This window comes from Bubalus bubalis, chromosome 19, assembly GCF_019923935.1.
Source record: "Bubalus bubalis isolate 160015118507 breed Murrah chromosome 19, NDDB_SH_1, whole genome shotgun sequence".
In the NCBI taxonomy this organism is placed as follows: domain Eukaryota; kingdom Metazoa; phylum Chordata; class Mammalia; order Artiodactyla; family Bovidae; genus Bubalus; species Bubalus bubalis.
The window spans coordinates 18,385,167-18,409,680 of NC_059175.1; the positions used below are offsets into that span (position 1 = coordinate 18,385,167).

Below are 24,514 nucleotides of genomic sequence, written 5' to 3' on the forward strand. Positions count from 1 at the left end.
CTTCTTCATAGAATATCATGGGCACTGTGAAGAAATGAGTTATTAGAGTATTTCACTAACACTACTGTTTCTCTGGAATTTTTAGAAGTCTTAACTCAAAGAAGGGATTCTAATGGTTAATGGCTTAAGCCAAACAAGTGATTGTAATAAGAATTCTAGTTATCTTAGCTGACTGGTAATTGTGATATTTGGTCTATAGAGTCTTTAGAGTCTTAAAGATCACCTCAGAGAGTTACTTTCTTTCCTCCCTTTTGAGTAAGACTAGCAGGTATAGAGATTGCTGTATAAATTATTAAATTAGTAGGCTCTGAATTATTAATTTCACTGATTAGTTTTGTTTGATTATAGAATGAAACTAAAATAATTGTTAACTCACTGTGGGTGATCTTAGTGATGATATAAAAATGATATACTACCATCCTCAAAATGAATAGCAATGTTAGTGTGTGTGAAGATCAAAGTTCTCTGAGTTTATTAAGATTTTCGTTGGGTTTTGGTTCATGTTTTAGAACATCTGAGATGTAGAGTCCTGTGGTTTTAGTCTGGAGGAATGCTTTTTATTCTTGCTTAATCATTTTAAAGAAACTAATCTAAATTATATGTTTGGCCAGAGTTGGCAAAGACAAAATAGAAGCTATGAATGGGTTCAATGACCCGTGTATGACTCTTGGGAAAACCAAGGATCTTGAAAGTTGGTCAACTGGGAGTGAACAGAGGAAGCCAGTATAACAAATCTAAGCTATAATATGTTGTAAAATATATATTAAGGTGTGGTTATGATGTTGAATTCTCAGTGGTGATCAAAATGTAATGAAGAATGTAAATTTACCCCCAAGAGAGATGTATATATAATCCGTGAAACTTCTGCAGAAAGGTCAGACTAACTGAGATTACCAGTGGAGAGAAAAGATATGAGGATTGACTTAGTCCTGTTCTCCACATGTGTGAGGTAGTGTTAGGTTAGGTGGAAATTCTTGGAAATGGGGACCTGTCTTCCATGTATCAAGTGTAGTACTTTAGAAATGGTTGGCACATCCATAAAGATGCTTGCTTGTGTGTCAAAAAAAAAGGGTGGCCAAAGAGCAGGGTCAGCCTTTTGAATAATTTTATAAAATTATTGATTTTTCCAAATTTGCATTCCCCATCTCCTGAATTTACTATGAATCTGTCAGAGTCATAGCCTGTTGCTTATCCTTATCCTTACTGAATCTGGGTTTCCATTATTGTCCAATAGGGAACAGAAAAGATATGAGACTTTTGGAGGCCTCGTGCTTCTTACTCTGTAGGTTTACTGCTCATCTCTTCCTTGGGGGTGATCTGTTGTAGACCTGGGTGCTTTCACGGTTGGCCATAGGTGAGGGACTGATGTTAAATAAATAATACAAAACCAGGTTAGCTGTTTTTCTTCCTTATGCATGTAGATTGCAAGAATTCAATAAAAGTAGATGTAAACAGTTCTTTTCCAAAGTCTTTCAGGAATAACATTTATAAAAACTGGATTTAAAAATATATTCTGAAATTCAACATGATAGAAAAACAAAAGATCTTTGAACTTAGGCTTCTCTCATGGGCTTGCCATGCATTGGCATTTGAAAGAAAACTTTTTCTTGGCTTATTTTTGCGTATTTTTGTCAAGAATGATAAAGTGTTCTGTAAGAGATACAACTGCTTAGAATGAACTGCATACATATCCTTAGAGGGAATAAATAGTTCAAGGTGACGTGTATTGCTTGCTAAGACATGTCACACAATTTCAACTGACTAAGCTTGGGATATTTCAGAAGAGGAAGCAAGTAAAAATGGCTGTGTTTGCCACTAGGTTAATGAGGTACCACACATCTAGTAATTTTCATTATCTTAGTCCAAATTTTTTATAAGCAGCATATAGAACATTAAAAGGTAAGAGACTTTTTAAGGAGACTGACAAAAAGCGGTTTTCTCAATGTTTCAATTTCTTGGAGATGTGAAGGCCCAGAATCCTTAACTGTTCTTTTCTGTTTGATCCTTTCTCATTAGTTACAGTGATTCTGTAGGAAGAATTTCCTTTCAGTTTTTACTGGCTTCTTCTGCTGTCCTGAGGGTAGAAATCTGTTCGAGTACAGTTCTTTAGTCTTGTGTTCTGCTGGCCCAGAACTGACCAGTGCAGTCAACATCACTTTCTTCCATGCTGTGATGGAAATAGACAATGTTGGCCAGCCACAATGGCAGTGGACCACTTGCCGTTTCCCTCAGGCATGGGCAGATCCAGTTAGTTGCTCTCTCTACTTGGAGATGTAAATCCTTCCATCTGTATATGGATTGTTGTGGGTCTTTGCTGCCAGCTCAGTAGAGAGCTTGGGGCTTCTCTGATGGCTCAGATGGTAAAAATCTGCCTGCAGTGCAGGAGACCTGGGTTCGATCCCTGGGTAAAGAAGATCCCCTGGAGAAAGGAATGGCAACCCACTCCAGTATTCTTGCCTGGAGAATTCCATGGACAGAGGAGCCTGGCAGACTATGGTCCATGGGGTCACGAAGAGTCAGACACGACTGAGCGACCAACAATTTCACTTTCACCGTAGAGAGCTAAGCATTTCTTGTTCCTCTTTGGTCCCTGATACAAGGGGATCTTTGCTTCACTTATCCCAAGCTTCTTGGTTTCTTGGTTGTTCCAAGTTTCTTAGAGTTACTTTGTAATATGGTTCTGCTTGATAAATTATCTTTTATTTTTAAACTTTTTAACAGAAAACATCAATTTGATTCTGCTTTGGTATTATTTTCTATTATAATTTTGTTTAATAAGAATTCATTAAATGCCACTATTCACTTAAAAGCATTGGGTAAATAAAACCTAGACTCTTAGATCAAAAAATTGAATAGGAACTTAGAGGCCACTTTATCTAGTCTTCTATGGTCTCTGTTTGAGCAGCTTTAACATTAAAAAAAATTTTTTTTTAATACACATTATCTTTTGATGGTGATCAAAGGGAGAATTTTATAATCAGAATGAATTTAAGACACAATGTAAAATCTCCTTTTCAGAATATCTTCAGGAAAAAGAGTATACATTCTTATGAGTCAAATTGTTTAGAGGCAGAAATTGTTTATTTCACTCAACTCTGATTCTAGAACTTTATAATATAGTAATGCTAAAATAATTAAAAGCTTTAAAAATTGCTTTATAGATTATCTGTTACATATGTGAGGTAGTTACCATATTAGACTAGGCAAATATTCTATATTTCAAAGAAAATTATCACTGTCTGCATTTAATAAAAATACCTTTCAGAAGGTCACAAAAGAGTCGGGGTTTTTTTTGACAATGGAAGTGAGCCAGTGTTTTCCTCATTGTTTTATAATAGATTTTAATTTAGACATAAAGCGTATTTATATAAGTAAAATATATGATATCGATTTTACCCTTGAAAACTTTTCTGATTTTGTGTATCTGTATATACCACATATATGCACAGAGACTAATATCAATACTAGCAGGTGATTGCCTTACTAATGTTTTTCTTTCTTTTCTTTAACAGGGCCTAATTGTTCAGATTTGAAGCAGCCTATGTATTTAGGATTTGAAAAAGATGTCTTTAAAACTATAGCTGATTACTATGGTCACTTGAAAGAGCCTCTACTTACTTTTCACCTTTTTGATGCCTTTGTCAGTGTATTAGGTAAGTTGGAATATAGTGAACACATATCTTCATTATCGATACGCAAACATTTCATTTTTATTTATCTTGAGACTTCTGTTCGCCCAATTTCCATAGTATTTTTGAAATAAAAACAAATAAGCTGCTTGCCTAGTTGGAGTCTTGCTCTATGCAGAAAGAAAAGAAAATAGTTAAGCTCTATTAATAAACCTAAACACGGACCAGTAGTTTTTATTTCTCAGGAAAGAATAATATGTTCATGTCATTTTTACACCAAAAAAAAAATACATATATTGATAGAGAAGAATGTAAATTTGACATTTACTGTTCATGACTACTCTGGATATGACTTTATGAGTAGCCAACCATGAGAGATAATCATTTAGAAATCTTCTTGTAGGATTATTTGTTATTTGTGACATGTAAAATAAATATAGTAACTATTATTCTCTAAAACTTATTGCGATTTCTTACGTATATTGATATTTCAGAATGTTGTACACTGTCAAAGAAACATGGTAAAAGAGGGAAAAATCAATATTATTGGTGTAGGTCTTTCTGATATTGTTTCTTTCTCCTTGGAAATCAGTTTTTTTTGTTCCTGTCATGATTGTTGAATAAGTATTATTGTTTTCTTGTAAACAAATGTTTGCTTTAATGACCAAATCACTGTGTGGGTATCATATTCTTTTATGTAAATTTGTAGAAATTAATGTCCTTTTGGTTTTGAGTGTCGTGGAGTTTAGCAATCTTCACATTCCCATTCTTGATCTCATTCTTGCTTCCCCTTCTCTTCCCTTTCTCCTGTCCTATTTTCTTCTTAGAAAGTATATATGCTGCCATAGTATCCTAACAAAGTATCAGCAATATGTGAATAATATATATAGTCTCTTAGCACAATACTTTAAATTTTAAGATTTCATAGGATTTCTGATAATAAACAACATGGAACAATTTTAAATCATGTATCTAAGAGGGAGTTTGTTTCAGAGAGATCAATATTAAGAACTGAAAGCCCCAATATTAAGAACAGATGAAGGGTTTAGGCCTGTTACTGTGTTTTGAGACCACTGGGTCTTCTTGATATTTTGTTTTCCACTAGGGAGTATTGGAGGCTTGTGTACTTGTGAATATCATGCCTAATGATGAGTACTAGCTGTTGTTTAATATGCATAAGGGCTAATTGAGTAGATTCTCTTCATAGCAACTTAGTGCCTTTATGCCACTGGTAAAATAATTCCAAAGACAAGATTAAAAACCAATTTTTAGATTTTCTTGTCATTTTCCATTTTCATAATTTTTTATGGTAAAATGATCTGATTTTGAAACAGAAGAACTTGGAATTAAAAAAAAATTGTATTTAAAACATTTATTTTATGTTGGAGTATATTTGATTAACAATGTTGTTAGTTTCAGATGTATGGCAAAGTAATTCAGTTATGCATAAACATAACTGTATCCATTGTTTTTTACCCATTTAGGCTATTCCAGAGTATTGAGCAGAGTTCCCTGTGCTGTACAGTAGGTCCCTGTTGGTTATCTATTTAAATATAGGAGTATGTACATATTAGTTCCAGATTCACAGTCTTCCCCTCCCTCCTGCCCATCCTCTGGTAACCATAAGTTTGTTCTCTAAGTCTGTGAGTTGTTTCTGTTTTGTAAATAAGTTCGTTTGTATCATTTTTTTAAAATTTCCAATATAAGCGATAGCATGTTATCTCCCCTTCTCTGTCTTACTTCACTCAGTATGATAATCTCTAGGTCCATCCATGTTGCTGCAAATGACATTTCATTCCTTTTAATGACTGAGTAGGTCCATTTATATATGTACCACAACTTCTTTTCCCATTCATCTGTTGATGGACATTTAGGTTGCTTTCATGTCTTGGCTATTGTAAACAGTGCTACGGTGAACATTGGGGTGCATTTATCCTTTCAAACCATGTTTTTCTCTGGATATATGCCCAGAAGTGGGATACTTGTCTCCATAGTGGATGTATCATTTACATTCCCACCAACAGTGTAGGAGGGTTCCGTTTTCTCCAGGCCCTCTCCAATATTTATTGTTGGTAGATTTTTTTTTGATAATGGCCATTCTGACTGGTGTGAGGTGATATCTTATTGTAGTTTTGATCTGCATTTCTTTAATAATTATTGATGTTGATTATCTTTTCATATGCCTCTTGGCCATCTGTATTCTTGGAGAAATGTCAAGACTTCTGCCCATTTTTTGATTGGATTGTTTGTTTTTTTTATATTTAGCCACATGAACTGTTTATAAATTTTGGAGATTAATCCCTTTGGTCACAGCGTTTGCAGATATTTTCTCCCATCTGTGGGCTTTTTGTTTTCTTTATGGTTTCCTTCGCTGTGCGTGTGTGCTAAGTTACTTCATTCGTGTCCAACTCTTTGCGACCCTGTGGACCATAGCCTGCCAGGCGAGGATTCTCCAGCCAAGAATACCGGAGTGGGTTGCCATGCCCTCCTACAGTGGATCTTCCCAACTCAGGAATCGAACCTGCATCTCTTACATCTCCTGCATTGGGAGGGGACTTCTTTACCTGGGAAGCCCCCATTCTTTTTTTTAAATTTATTTTTAATTGAAGGATAATTGCTTTACAGAATTTTGTTTTCTGTCAGACGTCAACATGAATCAGCCATAGGTGTACATATGTCCCTTCCCTTGCCCCTGTTCTTTTGCTTTACAAAAGCTTTTGAGTTTAATCACTTCCCATTTGTTTGTTTTTATTGCCATTACTCTAGGAGATGGCTTGAAAAAGATATTGTTCAATTTATGTCAGAGTGTTTTGCCTATATTTTACTCTAAGAGTTTTATAGTGTCCTTACTTACATTTAGGTCTTTAATTCATTTTGAGTTTATTTTTGTGCATGGTGTCAAACAGTGTTCTAATTTCGTTTTTTTACATGTGGCTGTCGAATTTTCTCAGCACCATTTATTGAAGGGACTGTCATTTCTCCACTGCATGGCTTTTCCTTTTTCTGTTGTAGATTAATTGACCATAGGTGTGTAGTTTATTTCTGGGCTTTCTTTCCTTTTCTATTGATTTATTTCTGTTTTTGTGCCAGTTCTCTACTGTTTTGATGATAGTAGCTTTGTAGTATCGGAGAAGGCAATGGCACCCCACTCCAGTACTTTTGCCTGGAAAATCCCAGGGATGGGGGAGCCTGGTGGGCTACCGTCTATGGGGTCACACAGAGTCGGACACGACTGAAGTGACTTAGCATAGCATAGCATAGCATAGCTTTGTAGTATAAGCAGAATTCAGGGAACCTGATTCCTGAAGCTCCATTCTTTTTTCTCAAAATTGCTTTGGCTATTTGTGTTTCCATACAGATTTAAAGTTTTTTCTAGTTTTGTGAAAAATGCCATTTTATAGAAATTGCCCTGAATTTGTATATTGCCTTGGGTAATATAGTCATTTTGACAGTACTGATTCTTCTAATCCATGAACAAGGTATATCTTTCTATTTTTTGTTATCTTCAATTTCTTTATGAGCACCTTACCATTTTTAGAGTACAGGTCTTTTGCCTCCTTAGATAGGTTTATTCCTAGGTATTTTCTTCTTTTCATTGCAGTGGTAACTGGGATTGTCTGTTTCTCTTTTTGATCGTTCATTGTTAGCATATGGAAATACAACAGATTTTTGTGTATTAATTTTGTATCCTGCAACTTTACCGAGTTCATTGATGAGCACTAGTAGTTTTCTAGTAGCATCTTTAGGATTTTCTATGTATAGTATCATGTCATCTGGAAACACTGACAGCTTTATTTCTTTCCTAATTTGGATTTCTTTTATTTCTTCTCTGATTGCTGTTGCTAGGACTTCTAAAACTGTGTTGAAAAAAGTGGCAAGAGTGGACATCCTTGTCTTATACCTGATCTTAGAGGAAATGCTTTCAGCTTTTCACTGTTGAGTATGATGTTTGTCATATATGGCTTTTATTATGTTGAGGTATGTTCCCTCTATGGGAACAGTCCATAGGGGTCGCAGAGAGTCAGACTTGACTGGGTGACTGAAAACAACAATGTTCCCTCTGTGCCCACTTTCTGGAGAGGTTTTTGTTTTTTGTTTTTTTATCATAAATGGATGTTGAATTTTGTCAAAAGCTTTTTCTGCATCTACTGAGATGATATGGTTTTTATTCTTCAGTTTGTTGATATGGTGTACAGCACTGATTTGTGAATATGGAAAAATCCTTGTATCACTGGGATAAATCCCACTTGATTATGGTATTTGATCCTTTTAGTGCATTGTTCCTTTCGGTCTGCTAGGATTTTGTTGAGGATTTTTGCATCTGTATTCAGCAGTGATATTGGCCTGTAATTTTCTTTTTTGTGACATCTTTGTCTGGTTTTGGTATCAGGGTGCTGGTGGCCTCATAGAATGATTTTGGGGGTGTTCCTTCCTCAGCAGTGTTTTGGAATAGTTTCAGGATAGATCTTAACTCGTCTTTAAATGTCTGATAGAATTGTTTGTTGGGAGTCTTCAAATCAGTTTCAGTTTCAGTACTTGTGATTGGTCAGTTCATATTTTCTAACTGGTTCAATCTTTGGAAATTGTATCTTTCCAAAAATTTGTCCATTTCTCTAAATTTTCCACTTTATTGGCATATAGTTGCTTGTGGTGCTTATTTCTGTGGTGTTCATTGTAACTTCTTTTTCATTTCTAGTTTTATTGATTTGAGCCTTTTCTTTTTCTTGATGAATCTGTCTAAAGGTTTTGTTTTTTTTTAATCTTTTCAAAGAACCAGCTTTTAGTTTCATTGATCTTTTCTATTGTCTGTATTTCTCTCATTTTTGTTCTAATATTTATGATTTCTTTCCTTCTACTAACTTTGGGTGTTTGTTCTTCTTTCTCTTCTTGCTTGAGGTTTAAGGTTAGATTGTTTATTTGAGATTTTTCTTGTTTCCTGAGGTAAAATTGTATTGCTATACCCTTAGATCTTAGAGGGGCTTCCCAGGTGGTGCTAGTGGTAAAGAACCTGCCTGCCAATGCAGGAAATGTAAGAGATGTGAATTTGATCCCCTAAAGGAAGAAAAGGCAACGCACTCCAGTGTTCTTGCCTGGAAAATCCTATGGACAGAGGAACTTGGGAGGCTGCAGTCCATAGGGTCACACAGATTAGAACTGCTTTTGCTGTGTTCCATGGATTTTGGATTGTTGTGTTTTGTTTTCGTTTGTCTCTAGGTAATTTTTCAATTTCCTCTTTGATTTCTTCAGTGACTCATTGGTTTTTAAGTAGCATATTGTTTAGCCTCCATTTGTTTGTGTGTTTTTTTTTTTTTTTTACAGTTTTTTAATTTGTAGTATATTTCTGATTTCATAGCATTGTGGTCAGAAAAGATGCTTGATATAATTTCACTTTTCTTAAATTTACTGAGGCTTGCTTTGTGGCCAGCATGTGGTCCACCCTGGAGAATGTTCTGTGTGCACATGAGAAGAATGTGTGTTCTGCTTTTGAATGGAATACTCTATAAATAGCAATTAAATCATCTTGTCTAATGTGTCACTTAAGGCCTGTATTTCCTTATTGATTTTCTATCTGGATTATCTGTCCATTGATCCAAGAAGGGTGTTAAAGTCCTCCACTATTATTGTGTTACTGTCATTTCTCCTTTTGTGGCTGTTAAATTTGCTTCATATATTGAGATGCTCCTATTGGAGCTGGGTACATATACATATATTTACAATTGTTATATCATCTTCTTGGATTGATCCCTTGATCATTATGTAGTGTCTCTATTAATTGGTTTTGTCTGGTATGAGTATTGCTACTCCAACTTTCTTTTGATTTTCATTTTCATAGACAACCTTTTTCCATACCCTCATTTTCAGTCTGTGTATGCTCCTACATCTGAAGTGGGTCTCTTATAAACATCTTATATACAGGTCTTGTTTTTATATCCATTCAGTCAATCTGTGTCTTTTAGTTGGAGCATTTAATCTATTTATGCTTAAGGTAACTATGGGTATGTATGGTCTTATTGCCATTTTGTTAATTGTTTGGGCTTTTTTTTTTTTGTAATTGGATTTGTTTTTGTAGGTGTTTTTTCTTCCCTTCCTCTTTGTCCTCTTGTGATTTGTGGACTAACTTTAGTATTGTGTTTTGGTTGTGTGTCTATTATAGATTTTCAGTTTGCAGTTACTAGGAGGTTTTGATATAGCAATCTGTATATAAACAAGATTGTTTTAAGTTGCTGGTCTTTTAATTCCAAATGTGTTTACAGTATTCTGCATTAGTTTCTCTTCTCACAGTTGCTGGTTTTGAGATCATATTTGTGTGTAGATGATTTCCAACCTTTACTGTGTTTGCCTTTACTGGTGAGCTTTTTCATTTGTAATTTTCTTGTTTCTAGTTGTGGTCTTTTCTGCCTGGGGAAGTTCCTATAGCAAATATTGCAAAGCTGGTTTGGTGGTGCTGAATTCTCTTAGCTTTTGCTTGTCTGTAAAACTTTTGGTTTCTCCATGGAATCTGAATGAGAGCCTTGCTGGCTAGAGTATTCTCGATTGTAGGATCTTCCCTTTCATCACTTTACATGTATTGTTCCAGTTCTTTCTGGCCTGCAGAGTTTCTCCTGAGATATCAGCTGATAACCTTGGGAATTCCCTTGTATATTATTTGTTTTTCCATTTTTGTTTTTAATATTTTTTCTTTGTATTTAGTTTTTGTCAATTTGACTACTGTATGTCTCAGTGTGATCCTTCTTGGGTTTATCTTGCCTGGTACTTTGTTTTGTGGACTTGGGTGACTGTTTCCTTTCCCATGTTGGGAAATTTTCAGCTATTATCTCTTCAAATATTTTCTCAGGTCCTTTCTCTCTCTTTTCTGCTTCTGGGACCCCTATAAATACAAATGTTGGTACATTTAATTGCTGTCCCAGAGGTCTCTTAGACTGCCCTCATTTCTTTTCAGTCTTTTTTTTTTCTTTTATTCTATTCCATGGCAGTGATTTCTACCATTCTGTCTTTCAGTTCACTTATTTGTTCCTTTCCCTCAGTTATTCTGCTATTGATTCCTTTGTGTGTATTTTCATTTCAGTTATTGTATTGTTCATCTTTGTTTATTCTCTATCTCTTTGTTAAACACCTCTTGTATCTTTTCAATCAGTGCGTCCATTCTTTTTCTGAGCTCTTCGATCATCTTTACTGTCAGTACTCTGAGTTCTTTTTTTAGGTAGATTGCCTAGCTCCACTTCATGTAGTTGTTCTTGTGGGTTTTTATCTTGTTCCTTCATCTAGGACATATTTTCTGCTGTCTTATTTTGTCTAACTTTCTGTGATTATGGTTTCTATTCCACAAGCTGCAGAGCTGTAGATTTTCTTGCTTCTGCTATCTGGTGCCTAGTGGATGAGGCTGTCTGAGAGGCTTGTTCAGGCTTCCTGGTGGTTTTGCCTACTGATGGGTGAGTCTTGTCCCTCTTAGGGTCAGAGCCATGTCAGAGGGTGTGTGTATCTGGAAGTTGTGTGTTCAGGAAGACTAAATAGCCTATCTGCTGATGAGTGTGGCTGTATTTCCACCTTGGTGGTTTGGCCTGAGGTGTGCCAGCATTGGAGCCTGGGTGCAGTTGAGTGGGATGAAGTCTTGGTGAGAAAATGGTGGCCTCCAAGAGGGCTTAGACCAATGAGTACTCCCTAGAACTACCGCCACCAGTGTCCTTGTCCGTGCAGTGAGCTGCAGCTGCCCCCTGCCTCCACAGGAGACCTTCAGTTCTAGCAGGTAAGTCTGGCCCAGGCTCTTATGATGTCACCGCTTTTTTCCCCCTGGTTCCTGATGAGCAGGAGACCCTGTGTGCACCCTCAAAGAGTAGAGTTTCTGTCTCTTCAGTCCTGTGAATTTCGATGATCAAACCCCACTGGCCTTCAAAGTCAGATTCTTAGAAATGCTTCTGTTGCCAGATCCCCAGACTGGGAAGCTTTACATGGACCTCACAGTTTTCACTCCTGTGGGGGAGCTTCTGTGGTATAGTATTTTTCAGTTTGTGGGTCGCTTACCCAGGATGTGTGGGATTTGATCTTATCGTGTCCCTGCTGCCATCTTGTTGTGGCTTTGTCTTTCGATGCAGGGTATCTTTTTGGGTAGGTGCCAGCATTTATTGGTGATGTTTGCTCAGCAGTTAGTTGTGATTTTGGTGTTTCCATAAGAAGAGATGAGCTCATGTCCTTCCACTCCGCTATTTTGTCTCCTCTTCCCATATGGAAAATTTGAACTTGTTGTAAGTAATATTGAACCACTATTCTCTGTAACCTAACAACACAGCTAACACCCTTTCAAATTTATTTTTATTTTGAGTTCTGTCTCTTCTGGAGATGACTATGATGGTTGAGGACATCAAATCTGGTTGAGCAGAGACACGTGGGTCACCACTGGATATGCTCTGTGTATAGTCTACATGACAGGAGGCTTGCACTGCAGCCTGGACTTGCAATATAACTTCTTTGATTTTTGACACCCATGAAATTGGCAGGGTCAGTTGGAAGCTTGGTGGAAGCTGACTGAAAAAATTCTCATTTGAGCAACTGGCTTCTAGAAAATCAAATGGAAGGTGTTTAAAAATGTATGAAATCCAATTTGAATCAGTTATATTTGTGATGTCACTTGTCTGTCCCTAACCCCAGTTGCTCATTTTGATCTCATCTAGGAATTGAAGCTGGTTGTTTCTAAATTGATGGCAGAGTCAGCCACCATCTAAAATATTATCTATAAAGAGTTTGAGGTGGAGAAGGATGGTTAGAATGGAGAATTTATTATACTTAGGTGTCAGCAATAATGGACTAATGTGTATGAATGGTAATATATCAACTGCCCCTGATTAGTCATTCTCAAGTGAATATGTTTCAGATACCCTGCATTGAAAACTGTATTTTTTAGATCTTTACATAGTGAAAATGTACAATGTAGTTATGGAAGACCATAATTTGTTTATATGGATAACAGATTATCTAATATAGCAAGCCTGTTAGAATCTGGGAAAGCCTATCATATCTAAGTACATGCAAACTAGTTGTGTAGGTTGAATCCCAGAAGGACTGACTCATTCCTTAAACTTTTTTTCTTACTTTGATTGAAATAGGATACCCTTAGACAAAATACTTTAACGTAGGTAATCAGTCTGCTTTGTGTAGAAGCTAATTCTATAGCAGTTTCAATGGAAATGGATTTTTTTTTGAGGGTCATTCTTTTGCTTCTTGCATGAAATAATACTAGCTTGTTGCCAGAAATGTGACCCTGAGAACAGTCATTGATAGGTGGAATAGGATATTGAAGAGTTCTTCAAGAAAAAAATGAGAAAAAAAAAAAAAAAGGAAAAAACCCATTATTTTTGAGGTTTAAGACTTCCTGTTATAATTAAGAAAATGATTTACTTTGGCTCAGCAGTCTGCCCTAACAACATAACTGAATAATAATATTCTTTTCCAAAATGGCAGTTTCTTGTATCAACATCAGAGTTTGGCTGACTCTTGAATAGGGTGAATGAGACAGCATAGCAGCCTTTACTCACCCTTCACATGCACTCACTCTTCACGTGCTCCCTGGAATCCATTGAGTTGTGTAGCTTGCAATAAGTTGGCATACGGAGGAAGAAACAAGACATAAAGAAAGCACGGAAGAGCATGGGGGCAAGAGTGTTTTGGAAAATTGACTGGCTGGTTGTGTATAGTATTAAAATCTGAGATCTTAGACCATGGGCCAAATGTGTCTCATAAATACATCTGGTTTAACCTGTGTGTTTTAAAAAGAAAATTTAATATAATTAATTGTAAAACTTTAAGAAATGGGAAATTTACGTAAGAATTTATGATTTGGTTTCTTTAAAAAATTGGAAAATCTGGCAGTTTTGGATCTTGAATTTTCAGTGGTATAAGCTGCTATAGCTGTGAAATGAGTGCCTCCACTAGAGGGAGCCAGTGTTTCAGGGACATGAATTCCAATTTACCAAGGCCCCAGGATTCGCTGCTGTTCTCAGATGGTGAAGTCAAGTTCACTTGACCCCTTTTGCTGTTCATTTATTCCGTTTGTCTGCTCCTATAGGCAGGTGGGCTTGCGGCTCCCAATTTATGTGCTAATAGTCTGGAAGGCTGAACAGCCCTTTGCTGTTCCTTTTCTCATGGAGGTGAAATTTAGAACGTGCCATTGGAATTCACTAGACTGGTTATCTAACTCTTGGTGGCTCAGTTGGTAAAGAGTCTGCCTGCAATGCAGGAGACCCAAGTTTGATCTCTGGTTTGGGAAGATTCCCCTGGAGAAAGAAATGGCAACCTGCTTCAGTGTTCTTGCCTGGAGAATTCCATGGACGGAGGAGCCTGGTGGGCTACAGTCCATGGGGTCACAGAGTCGGACACTACAGAGTAACTAACTTTCACTTTCAGACTAGATGTGATCATCTAGCTCAAAGACTGAGATCTCCGCCTGTGTTGTTTAATCTAGAAATGTTTGTGAAGTTAGGTTTTCTGCTTTTTGGTTCTTGTGTATAGTGACTTGTAGAGATCCTCTGGAGCTGTGTGCCCTCTCTCTGTCCTCAGGCTTCAGATGGTCTCAGGGACCTTATCCCATGGTAATCCTTAGGGAAAAACAGTTCTTTTTTTCAGAGAGTGCCTATTTGGTGCACTTGACCAGAGAGAGGGGCTCTTGCCCACGTTAGTCCCGAGTTCTCTCTGGTCAGGTCTCTGCTGTCAGGTCCCAGGGCTTATGGCCCGAGCTTTTGAAGTTGCCAATGGGCCAAGTAAGCATACTGAATCACCTCCAAATGTAATGACTACTGTTATGTCAGGACTATTGGAATAAAGTGAGTTAGGTAGTTCTTAAAGATAGGAATTTAGGCAATGCCTAGACATTCGCTGGCTATAACTAAACACATACATAATTTATAAGTATACTAGTAATCATAAGAATAATTGACAAAACTTGGGGGAAAATTAAGACCTTTTTTAGACTATTCAGCAGGATTAATTCCAGCTGGATTAGAGAATTAAATTTTTAAAGTGCAAATCTAAAATAGTTGATATTTATCTGATGTTGGGTTGGGTGAAAGACTTTCTAATCATAAAAGCTAAAGAACTCATAAAAGTGTTATAGCAGTTTGGGACACTTTTGTCGGAAAGAGGGTGTCATCTTGTTTGTGCATGACTCTGTATCTGCCTTTAAGCCAGTTCACAAAGGCAACTTGCTTGGTTTTCCTTAAAAGTGTCCGGAGAAATAGTCTCATTTACTGTGTCTCTTTTTAGGCAGAGAGTTCTTTTCTTTTTTTTTAACTTTATATTTTGCATTGGAGTAAAGCTGATTAACAATGTTGTGATAGTCTCAGGCTGACAGCAAAGGGACTCAGTCATGCATGTACATGTATCCCCTCTCCCCAAACTCCCCTCCCATCCAGACCGCCACATAACATTTGTAGGCAGGGAGTTCTTACCATTTGGTATGTAGTTTGAATTCTTACAGCTTAGAATAAACCATTTCCTTTTTATACCTCTTCTCAGTGGAAATGAAACTGTGACTTAACTTTTATATTCTTTTGGTTGTTCGAAAACTACAATGAACCCTTCTCAAGTCTCTTATATTCTCTGGCTGAACAGATATGATCCACTGACTTTTTGGAAACTCCAGCCCTTCTCAAAAGTATATAAATTTCACTTCCATTTTGACACTCTCGTAAGGAATAGCTTACTGTATATGTTAATGGAATGATCAGGTCTACTTTGCAAAAATGAAAATTTGTGTTCCTAATGATTTGAAAATAGAAATCTAATATCTTTGGAGAGTGGGAAGGAGGGTGACAAAGATAGGTGTCACATAAAACACTGGAGAATTCTGAACCTGTCACTTGGTCATTATGGCCAAAAATGTCACCTAACTTCTAAAACATAGAACATTACAAATTCCCATTGATTTTTATTTTATTACTTTCATAAGGAGCAGTTGGGTTTCTTTGAGATTTAATTATTTATTCACTTATCCTTCCTTAGTTCAGCTAAATAACAGAATGTTTCTCTGATTGAAAAAAGTCTCAGATGAATTGCTTAAGTAATTTGGTGACTAGTTTATTTTTTCATTATTTTATTCTTTTTTCACCAATGAAAACATGAAGCCCAGGTAACTTATTGGTTTGTTGACCTAGTTGTACCCACTCTGGTAAATTGCTTTTCTTTTCTGGGCCTGTTTTCTCATTGTGATAAATAGCAATAATGCCTATCATACTTATGGGTAGGAAAATATGGAACTTAAAGTGATGGGTAACACATCTTCTATTAGGTATTTTTTGTTTGTTTCATTTTGAAAACTACAAAGTATTGGAACAATGCATAAGTTGAGATAGGATAATCATATGTTGCTATCTAGCCATGCCTTCTCTCAAATGATAGGAAGATTTTTTTATGTAAAACTATTTGTGATAGAGCTTCATTGTCTATAATTAGGATAAGCACTATTATATCATTCTGAAGTGGCAGTAACAAGTTACCTCTGCGGCTGTAGAAGGCCCTTGTTATTTTCTCAAGAGAAGGAGGATTCAGTGATTTTGTGATGATGAGATTTTAGAAATAATGAAAGATGAAAAAAATCACTCTTTTAGTTTTTATTTAGCAAAATGAGATGAGTCCAAAGAATAAAATAGCTAAAGCATTGAAACTCTTTGAACCTTAAACAAAAATCAAGAAGCTCTTTGAAATCAGTGAGTACTTCAAGTACTTGTTGAAGATGTTTCAAGTTCAACTGTAGACTGTCATGGATATTTGAAAGCTAAATTCTCTTGCAGTCATTTTTTCCTAAATCTTGTAGTGTGCTTTTGTCAAGGGAGAAAAAAAAAAGACTAGGTAATGGTTAGCAATGAGAAAGAAGTTAGGAAATAGAAACAGACAGCTCAAATTAAAGTTTTTGGAAATTTAAGTATTCCTACATGTATTTGAACTAAGGAAAGCAATACAGAGTACTCCAAGATTCAAAGGCAGAGCTAAAAATGTTGACATTTGAACAGATTGAAAAATAATATCCTTGGAACAGGATGCCCAGAAGGACTTAAGTATTATAGAAATATCAAATCTTCTCTTTGATCAGATCTATAGCACTTCATGGATCACCTACCCAGGAGGATTTTCAGTTCTTATCTTCAACTCAGATCTACCTCCTAAATTCAAGACTAGAATATCTGTTTGACTTCTGACTGTGTATTCCTGGATATTTGTTATATGAAGTCCTCAGTTCAAATTTAGTAGTTCATAGGCCATTGTTTCATAAGCTATCATGTTGGATGTGAATTCTATATAGTAGAACAGCGTTAAAAAAAAACAAAAAACAGATAAACCCATAGAATAGTATATAAAATGTCAGAGTGCACTGTATATAATAAAAGTAGGCATGTTTATAAACTTTTTTGTTTTAAATACCTATGTATTTGTATATATATTATTGTGATATAAGATATATTTCTTAATTTTAGTTGTAGTAAAACATTTTTGGAAAACAATACTCTACCTACCTACATAGTAAGATGATTGTGGGGACTTATGTGAGGTTCCCACAGTCTTATGTGATTGTCCCCACAGTGAAGACTTCTCAGAAAATATTGTTCAGATATGACTGGTATTAATAGATAACTGAAAATGCTTGCCTTTCACACATGGTTCATCCTTTACACATGATTTAAAAAATCACATGACTTGTCCTTTACATTCAGATAAAAATACCTTTTACCTATGGCTCATATTTTATAGGGCTATATTCAGTTTTTCATCCCTAATCTTCAGGGATAAACTCCATTCTGTTTTTACTTTGTGGGAGGGGAACTGGCAATCATTTTTATTTTAAAACCAGCTTTCATTTTGAAGTCTCAAGAAAATGGTTTTCTGGACTCTCTTGTAAAAGAGCTAGTTTCAAATATAGCTTCATTGAGAAATTCTCCATTCTTTTCATTCTCTAATCCTTGCCTCAAGTTGAAGAATGCCATTTTTTTTGTCTGTTTATTGAATATTTGTGCATATTCTTTGAACCAACATTTCTGTTTCTATGAATTTATCCTTAGGAAGTAATTGGCTGGTATTTAGGGCAAACTGGACTCAAATTCTTCTCTATTATTGACTAACTGTGTGATTTGGGCAAATGATATAATCTTTTTTTTTTTTGGCTATTACAAAAATTTATTTAACAAAAAAGTAAGAAAATGTACACAACCCAATTTTTCTGGTAGTAAAATGTGGAGAGGGGACACATGGAAGCATTGATTTCTCTGGTGAACACAGCCATTGTTCATACTCATTCCAAGGCTTCTAACATGATGATACTATTTCCTCGTATCACCACCATTCCAATATTGTTCTGTTGCCTACTAGTTGGCATCTCCACACATTCATCTATCACAAGATTCATAAAGGGATCAAATCCCCGCAATATTCCTTGGACATGTCTGCCACCATTTAATTTCAATGATAACTTCTTGTCCATAAATTTCTTCAACTCGGGAGGGTGTGCTTTGCTCATGTCTACTCTGCGAGCTCAAAGAAGCCTCCCTGATATAATCTTTTAAGCCTCATTTTCCTTTATATGTAAACAAAAATTATAATAGTGTCTACCTCACAGAGATTATTGTAAAGATTAAATGAGATACTGTTAGAGTTTAGAACACTTTAGATTCATAATAAGATGCTTAATAAATGTTAGCTATTTTCATCATCTTTAGAGACACTGATGTATAGAACAGTCTTTTGGACTCTGTGGGAGAGGGAGAGGGTGGGATGACTTGGGAGAATGGCTTGAAATATGTATAATATCATATATGGAACGAGTCGCCAGTCCAGGTTCGATGCGCGATACTGGATGCTTGGGGCTGGTGCACTGGGACGACCCAGAGGGATGGTATGGGGAGGGAGGAGGGAGGAGGGTTCAGGATGGGGAACACGTGTATACCTGTGGTGGATTCATTTTGATATTTGGCAAAACCTATACAATATTGTAAAGTTTAAAAATAAAATTAAAAAAAAAAAAAAAAAAAGAATATGCCACAAGAAAAAGGTGGGTTTTAGGAATATTTTAAAAAATAAATAAATAAATTAGATTTATCATTATGAATGTTAGTTGTTCTTAGTTTTAATTTCAATTAAAATTTTTTAAATTAGAATATAATTACAACATGACTCAGTTGTATGTATACATATATCCCCTCCCTCTTGAACTTCCCTCCCACCCCTGCAACCCACCCCGCTACGTCATCATGGAGCACCTCGCTGGGCTCCCTTTCCTTCTTTAGCAGCTTCCCACTAGCTGCTCTGTGCATGGCAGTGTATGCATGGCAGTGCTCCTCTCCTAATTCATTCTGCCTTCTCCTTCCCCGCTGTGTTCACAGGTCCATTCTCCATTCCATTTGCATCTCTATTCCTGCCCTCTGTTAATATGTATGTAGAGTATGGTATTAAGTAGAGAGTGAAGTCTTTTAATTGATAATAAATAATTGCTGACCATTCACTTTTAATACCAAATTAAAACCAAATTGGACTTATTGAGAGGAAGTTGTTAATTATATATTTAAGGGATTCACAGGTTTGAATCTTAGCTGTGAGAAAAGTCTAAAAGTCTTAACTACTTTGGGCTTTGGTTTTGTTTGCAAAATGGGGCAATATTTCCTACGTTACAGGATAGTCAAAATGATTAAATGTGAACAGATAAAATTGCTTAATATATAGTAACTGGGGCCTAGAAGGCATTCAGTAATGTTCAGTCTTCCAAGATAGGGGAGCAGAATTTTCAAAATCTCATTTGATTGTTAAACAGACAAAATAGTAGTATAACTGATCTCCCAAGTATTTTCAGTCACTTAATATACTAAATTTAGCACCTGTAGTGTTCTCGACATCAGAGCAGAAAATGAACATTATATACTTGCCAGACAAACTGTGGAAAATTCTTCAAGAGATGGGAATACCAGACCACCTTACCTGCCTTCTGAGAAACCTGTATGAAGGTCAGGAAGCAACAGTTAGAACTGGACGTGGAACAACAGACTGGTTCAAAATTAGGAAAGGAGTATGTCAAGGCTGTATATTGTCGCTGTGCTTATTTAACTTATATGCAGAGTACATCATGCGAAATGCCAGGCTGGATGAAGCACAAGCCAGAATCAAGATTGCCGGGAGAAATCAATAACCTCAGATATGCAGATGACACCACCCTTAACGCAGAAAGTGAAGAGGAACTAAAGAGCCTCTTGGTGAAAGTGAAAGAGAACACAAATAGATGGGGAAACAGTGGCTGACTTTATTTTCTTGGCCTCCAAAGTCACTGCAGATGGTGACTGCAGCCATGAAATTAAAAGACACTTGTTCCTTGGAAGAAAAGCTATGACCAACATAGACAACATATTAAAAAGCAGAGACATTACTTTGCTCACAAAGGTCTGTCTAGTCAAAGCTATGGTTTTTCCAGTAGTCATGTATGGATGTGAAAGTTGGATCATAAAGAAAGCTGAGTGCTGAAGAATTGATGCTTTTGAACTGTGGTGTTGGAGAAGACTCTTGAGAGTCCTTTGGACTGTGAGGAGATAAAACAAGTTAATCCTTGAGGAAATCAACCTGAATATTCATTGGCAGGACTGATGCTGAAGCTGAAACTGCAATATTTTGGCTACCTGGTGTGAAGAACTGACTCATTTGAAAAGACCCTGATGCTGGGAAAGATTGAAGGCAGTGAGAAGGGGACAACAGAGGACACAATGGTTGGATGGCATCACTGACTCAATAGACATGAATTTGAACAAACTCTAGGAGTTGGTGAAGGACAGGGAATCCTGGTGTGCTGCAGTCCACAGGGTTGTGAAGAGTTAGACATCACTGAGTGACTGAACTGAACTGATACTTACAGAATCAAGCCTTGAAGTGTATAAAGTCTTCCTGAATTATGTATTTAATTTTAATAAACATACAGGTGTTCTCTTGTACATTGTGAATAAAAAGAGTATTGTTCAAAATTTTGGACACACTTTTATAGTATTGTTTTTGTAACTTTCACAATACCCCTGTGAGATTGGTATTAGTATTATTGCCATTTCCAGATGAGGAAAATCTCAGTGGACCATAAAAGAAGTTGAGTAGTTTTTCCAAAGTCATTTGGTTCTAATTCATTTACTATTCTCCTTGCATCTCCACTTTCCTAATATTGAGTATATAAATGACATGACTTTTGGCCACCTGATGCGAAGAGCTGACTCATTTGAAAAGACCCTGATGTTGGGAAGGATTGGGGGCAGGAGGAGAAGGGGACGACAGAGGATGAGATGGTTGGATGGCATCACCGTCTCAATGGACATGGGTTTGGGTGGACTCTGGGAGTTGGTGATGGACAGGGAGGCCTGGCGTGCTGTAATTCATGGGGTCACAAAGAGTCGGACATGACTGAGCAACTGAACTGAACTGAACTGAATGTTTTGAATAATTTGCAGAAATTATTTGTTAATTATTTGTTAAATTATTGTTATTTGTTCAAGCTCCAACTTCTCCACTTAAAAGCTGTGTGACTTGGCCTTAGTCCAATATGACTGGTGTCATAATAAGAAGAGGAGATTAATTTTGGACAAACTGAGGGATGACATGGAGGTCAGAACAAGAAGGCAGCCGTCTGTAAGCCATAGAGAGAGGCCTCAGGAGAAACCATACCTACTGAAACCTTGATCATAGTTTCTAGCCTCCAAAACTGTGAGAGAAAAAATTCTATTGTTTAAGCCACCCAATCTGTGATATATGGTTATGGCAGCACTAGCAAACTAATATAAAGCAATTATATATAGAAAAAGCTCCACGACTCTGCATGGGAATCTCCTTGAATCTGTGGCTGAATACACACTAGGCTGTGCATCTCTAGGGTGATGGTCCTCAAAATAGGGCAAATCATAACCACAATGAGATACCACTTAACACCCACTAGGATGGCTATATAAAAGATGGTTAACAACCTAGATAGCATATTCAAAAGCAGAGACATTACTTTGCCAACAAAGGTCCATCTAGTCAAGGCTATGGTTTTTCCTGTGGTCATGTATGGATGTGAGAGTTGGACTGTGAAGAAGGCTGAGCGCCGAAGAATTGATGCTTTTGAACTGTGGTGTTGGAGAAGACTCTTGAGAGTCCCTTGGACTGCAAGGAGATCCAACCAGTCCATTCTGAAGTCCATTCTGAAATTAGCCCTGGGATTTCTTTGGAAGGAATGATGCTAAAGCTGAAACTCCAGTACTTTGGCCACCTCATGCGAAGAGTTGACTCATTGGAAAAGACTCTGATGCTGGGAGGGATTGGGGGCAGGAGGAGAAGGGACGACAGAGGATGAGATGGCTGGATGGCATCACTGACTCGATGGACGTGAGTCTGGGTGAATTCCGGGAGTTGGTGATGGACAGGGAGGCCTGGCGTGCTGCAATTCATGGGGTCGCAAAGAGTCAGACACGACTGAGCGACTGAACTGAACTGAACTGAACAAGTATTAATGAGAATATAGAGAAATTGGAACCATCATATATTACAGGTGGGAATATAAAATGGCAGAGCCATTTTGTAAAACAGTTCTGTAGCTCCTTAAAAAGGTAATCATAGAGTTACCATGTGATTCAACAGTTTCACCCTTAGGCACATACCCAAGGCAATTGAAAGTATATGTCATTACACCTGGTACATGAATGTTCATAGCAGCATTACTCAGATAGTTAAAAAAAAAAAAAAACAAGTCCATCAGATGAGAAATGCAAAAAAAGCAGTATATTTATACAATGGCATATTGTTGAGCCATCAAAAAGAATGAAGTACTGTTAACATGCTACAATGTGGGTGAATCTTGAAAACATTCTCAGTGAAAAAAGCCAGACCCCAAAAAATCACATATTGTATAATTCCATTTATATGAAATATTCAGAACAGGCAAATCTATAGAGATAGAGATTAGTGACTTCCAGGGACTGAGGGGAGGAGAAAATGAGGAGTGACTGCTAATAGGTATGGTGATTTCTTTTTGCAGTGAGAAAAACATTCTAGAATTAAGATGGTGGTAATGGGCATAATTTAGTGAATATACCAAAACCAATTGTATATGTGTTTTTTTTAAATAAAGATAATCTCATAAAAAAAGAACAAAGAAGAAAGAACCAAATTGGACTTTAGGAGTTAAAAAGACTAGTGGTAGAGGGAATTAAACTGAATACAGCCCCATGACATATAGGATAATATCAAGTAGTCTAATTACAGGACTTCCCTGGTGTCTTAGACAGTAAAGAATCCGCCTGCAGTCCATGAGACCCAGTAGACTTGGGTTCGATCCTTGGGTCGGGAAGATCCCCTGGAAGAGGGCATGGCAATCCACTCGAGTATTCTTGCCTGGAGAATCCTATGGATGGAGGAGCCTGGCGGGCTACAATCGTAGGGCTGCACAGAGTTGGACATGACTGAAGTGACTTGGCACAGTTCAGTTCAGTCGCTCAGTCGTGTCTGACTCTTTGCGACCCCATGAATCGCAGCACGCCAGGCCTCCCTGTCCATCACCAACTCCCGGAGTTCACCCAGACTCACGTCCATCGAGTCAGTGATGCCATCCAGCCATCTCATCCTCTGTCGTCCCCTTCTCCTCCTGCCCCCAATCCCTCCCAGCATCAGAGTCTTTTCCAATGAGTCAACTCTTCGCATGAGGTGGCCAAAGTACTGGAGTTTCAGCTTTAGCATCATTCCTTCCAAAGAAATCCCAGGGCTGATCTCCTTTAGGATGGACTGGTTGGATCTCCTTGCAGTCCAAGGGACTCTCAAGAGTCTTCTCCAACACCACAGTTCAAAAGCATCAATTCTTCAGCACAGTCTAATACACATGTATTTTGAATCCCGGGGGAGGGGTTCTTTCAGAATGGCTCATGTAGCCTTTTGCTGTGTCCCGAGCATTCTTGAAGCACTTTATTTTTACCACTACAGGCTCAAGTTTTACTTTCTGTTACCAACCCTGGAATCAGCCATTTCTTTAAGAATTCTTGGTTTCTTTTTGTAGAGAATGATACTTACAAGCCAAGATCTAGTGCCAAATGTACTCATTGTTTTTGGTGGTATTGTTCATAGAAAGAAAACATTCTCAAATAGCACTTTAAAAAGTAACCCTGCCGGACTTCCATGGTGGTCCAGTGAAGTCCAGTGAAGAATCTGCCTACCAATGCAGAGGACTGGGGTTCAGTCACTGCTCTGGGAGGAGACCACATGCTGCGGGACAACAAAGCCCATAAGCTGCAGCTACTGAAGTGTGCCATAGAGCCCAAGCTCTGCAGCAAGAGAAGTGACTCCAATGAGAAACCCGTGATCCACAATGAAGACCCAGCACAGCAAAAAGAAAGTAACCCTGCAATTTAATTTCTAAATTTTCGCCAAAAGTACTGTTTGGAAGGAGGGTGGTATAATAGACATCCATGTGCCCGCCACCCTGACCCAGTATATTTTGTAAGGTTTCAAAGATATCCATGTATTTCTGTGTATCTTGAAGCAGAATCACTAAGTTGTTTGATATTCATGTCTTTACTGGTTCTAGCAAATTGCTTTCCAGAGTTGTCCTGGCAATTTACACATCCATTCGTGATATATTCCTATTTGATTGTTTCCTTACCAGTCCTTTAATTTTATTAATCTGATGGGTATGAAAAGGAATCTTCTTACTGTTTATTGGTCATGTGGGTTTCTTCTTGAGTAAATTTTTTTTTCTATCTTTTACTCAGTTTTTTTTCTTTTGGTTCTTTTTTGTCATTCTAAAAATACATTCTAGGTACTAATCCTTAAATCTGGGAAATATAATTTCATAGTCTGTGACTTGTCTTTTGATTGTAATCACAAGGTAAAAAGCTTTTATGCTTTACTTTGGTCAGATTAATTTG

At 37.1% G+C, this 24,514-nt stretch overlaps 2 protein-coding genes across 2 annotated transcripts in view; one reads left to right on the forward strand and one right to left on the reverse strand.

Annotated features, from left to right (window-relative positions):
- Nucleotides 1–24,514, forward strand: part of DEPDC1B (DEP domain containing 1B) — a 94,827-nt gene that overhangs the window by 52,350 nt on the left and 17,963 nt on the right. The window contains exon 7 of the mRNA XM_006046965.4: nt 3,513–3,653. Coding sequence (XP_006047027.3) covers nt 3,513–3,653 — 141 coding nt within the window. The remainder of the gene's footprint in view (nt 1–3,512; nt 3,654–24,514) is intronic.
- Nucleotides 17,778–18,146, reverse strand: LOC112580618 (small nuclear ribonucleoprotein G-like). Its single transcript, XM_044932410.1, has one exon. It carries the CDS (start codon nt 18,121–18,123, stop codon nt 17,899–17,901), a length of 225 nt encoding a protein of 74 aa, XP_044788345.1. The 5' UTR covers nt 18,124–18,146; the 3' UTR covers nt 17,778–17,898.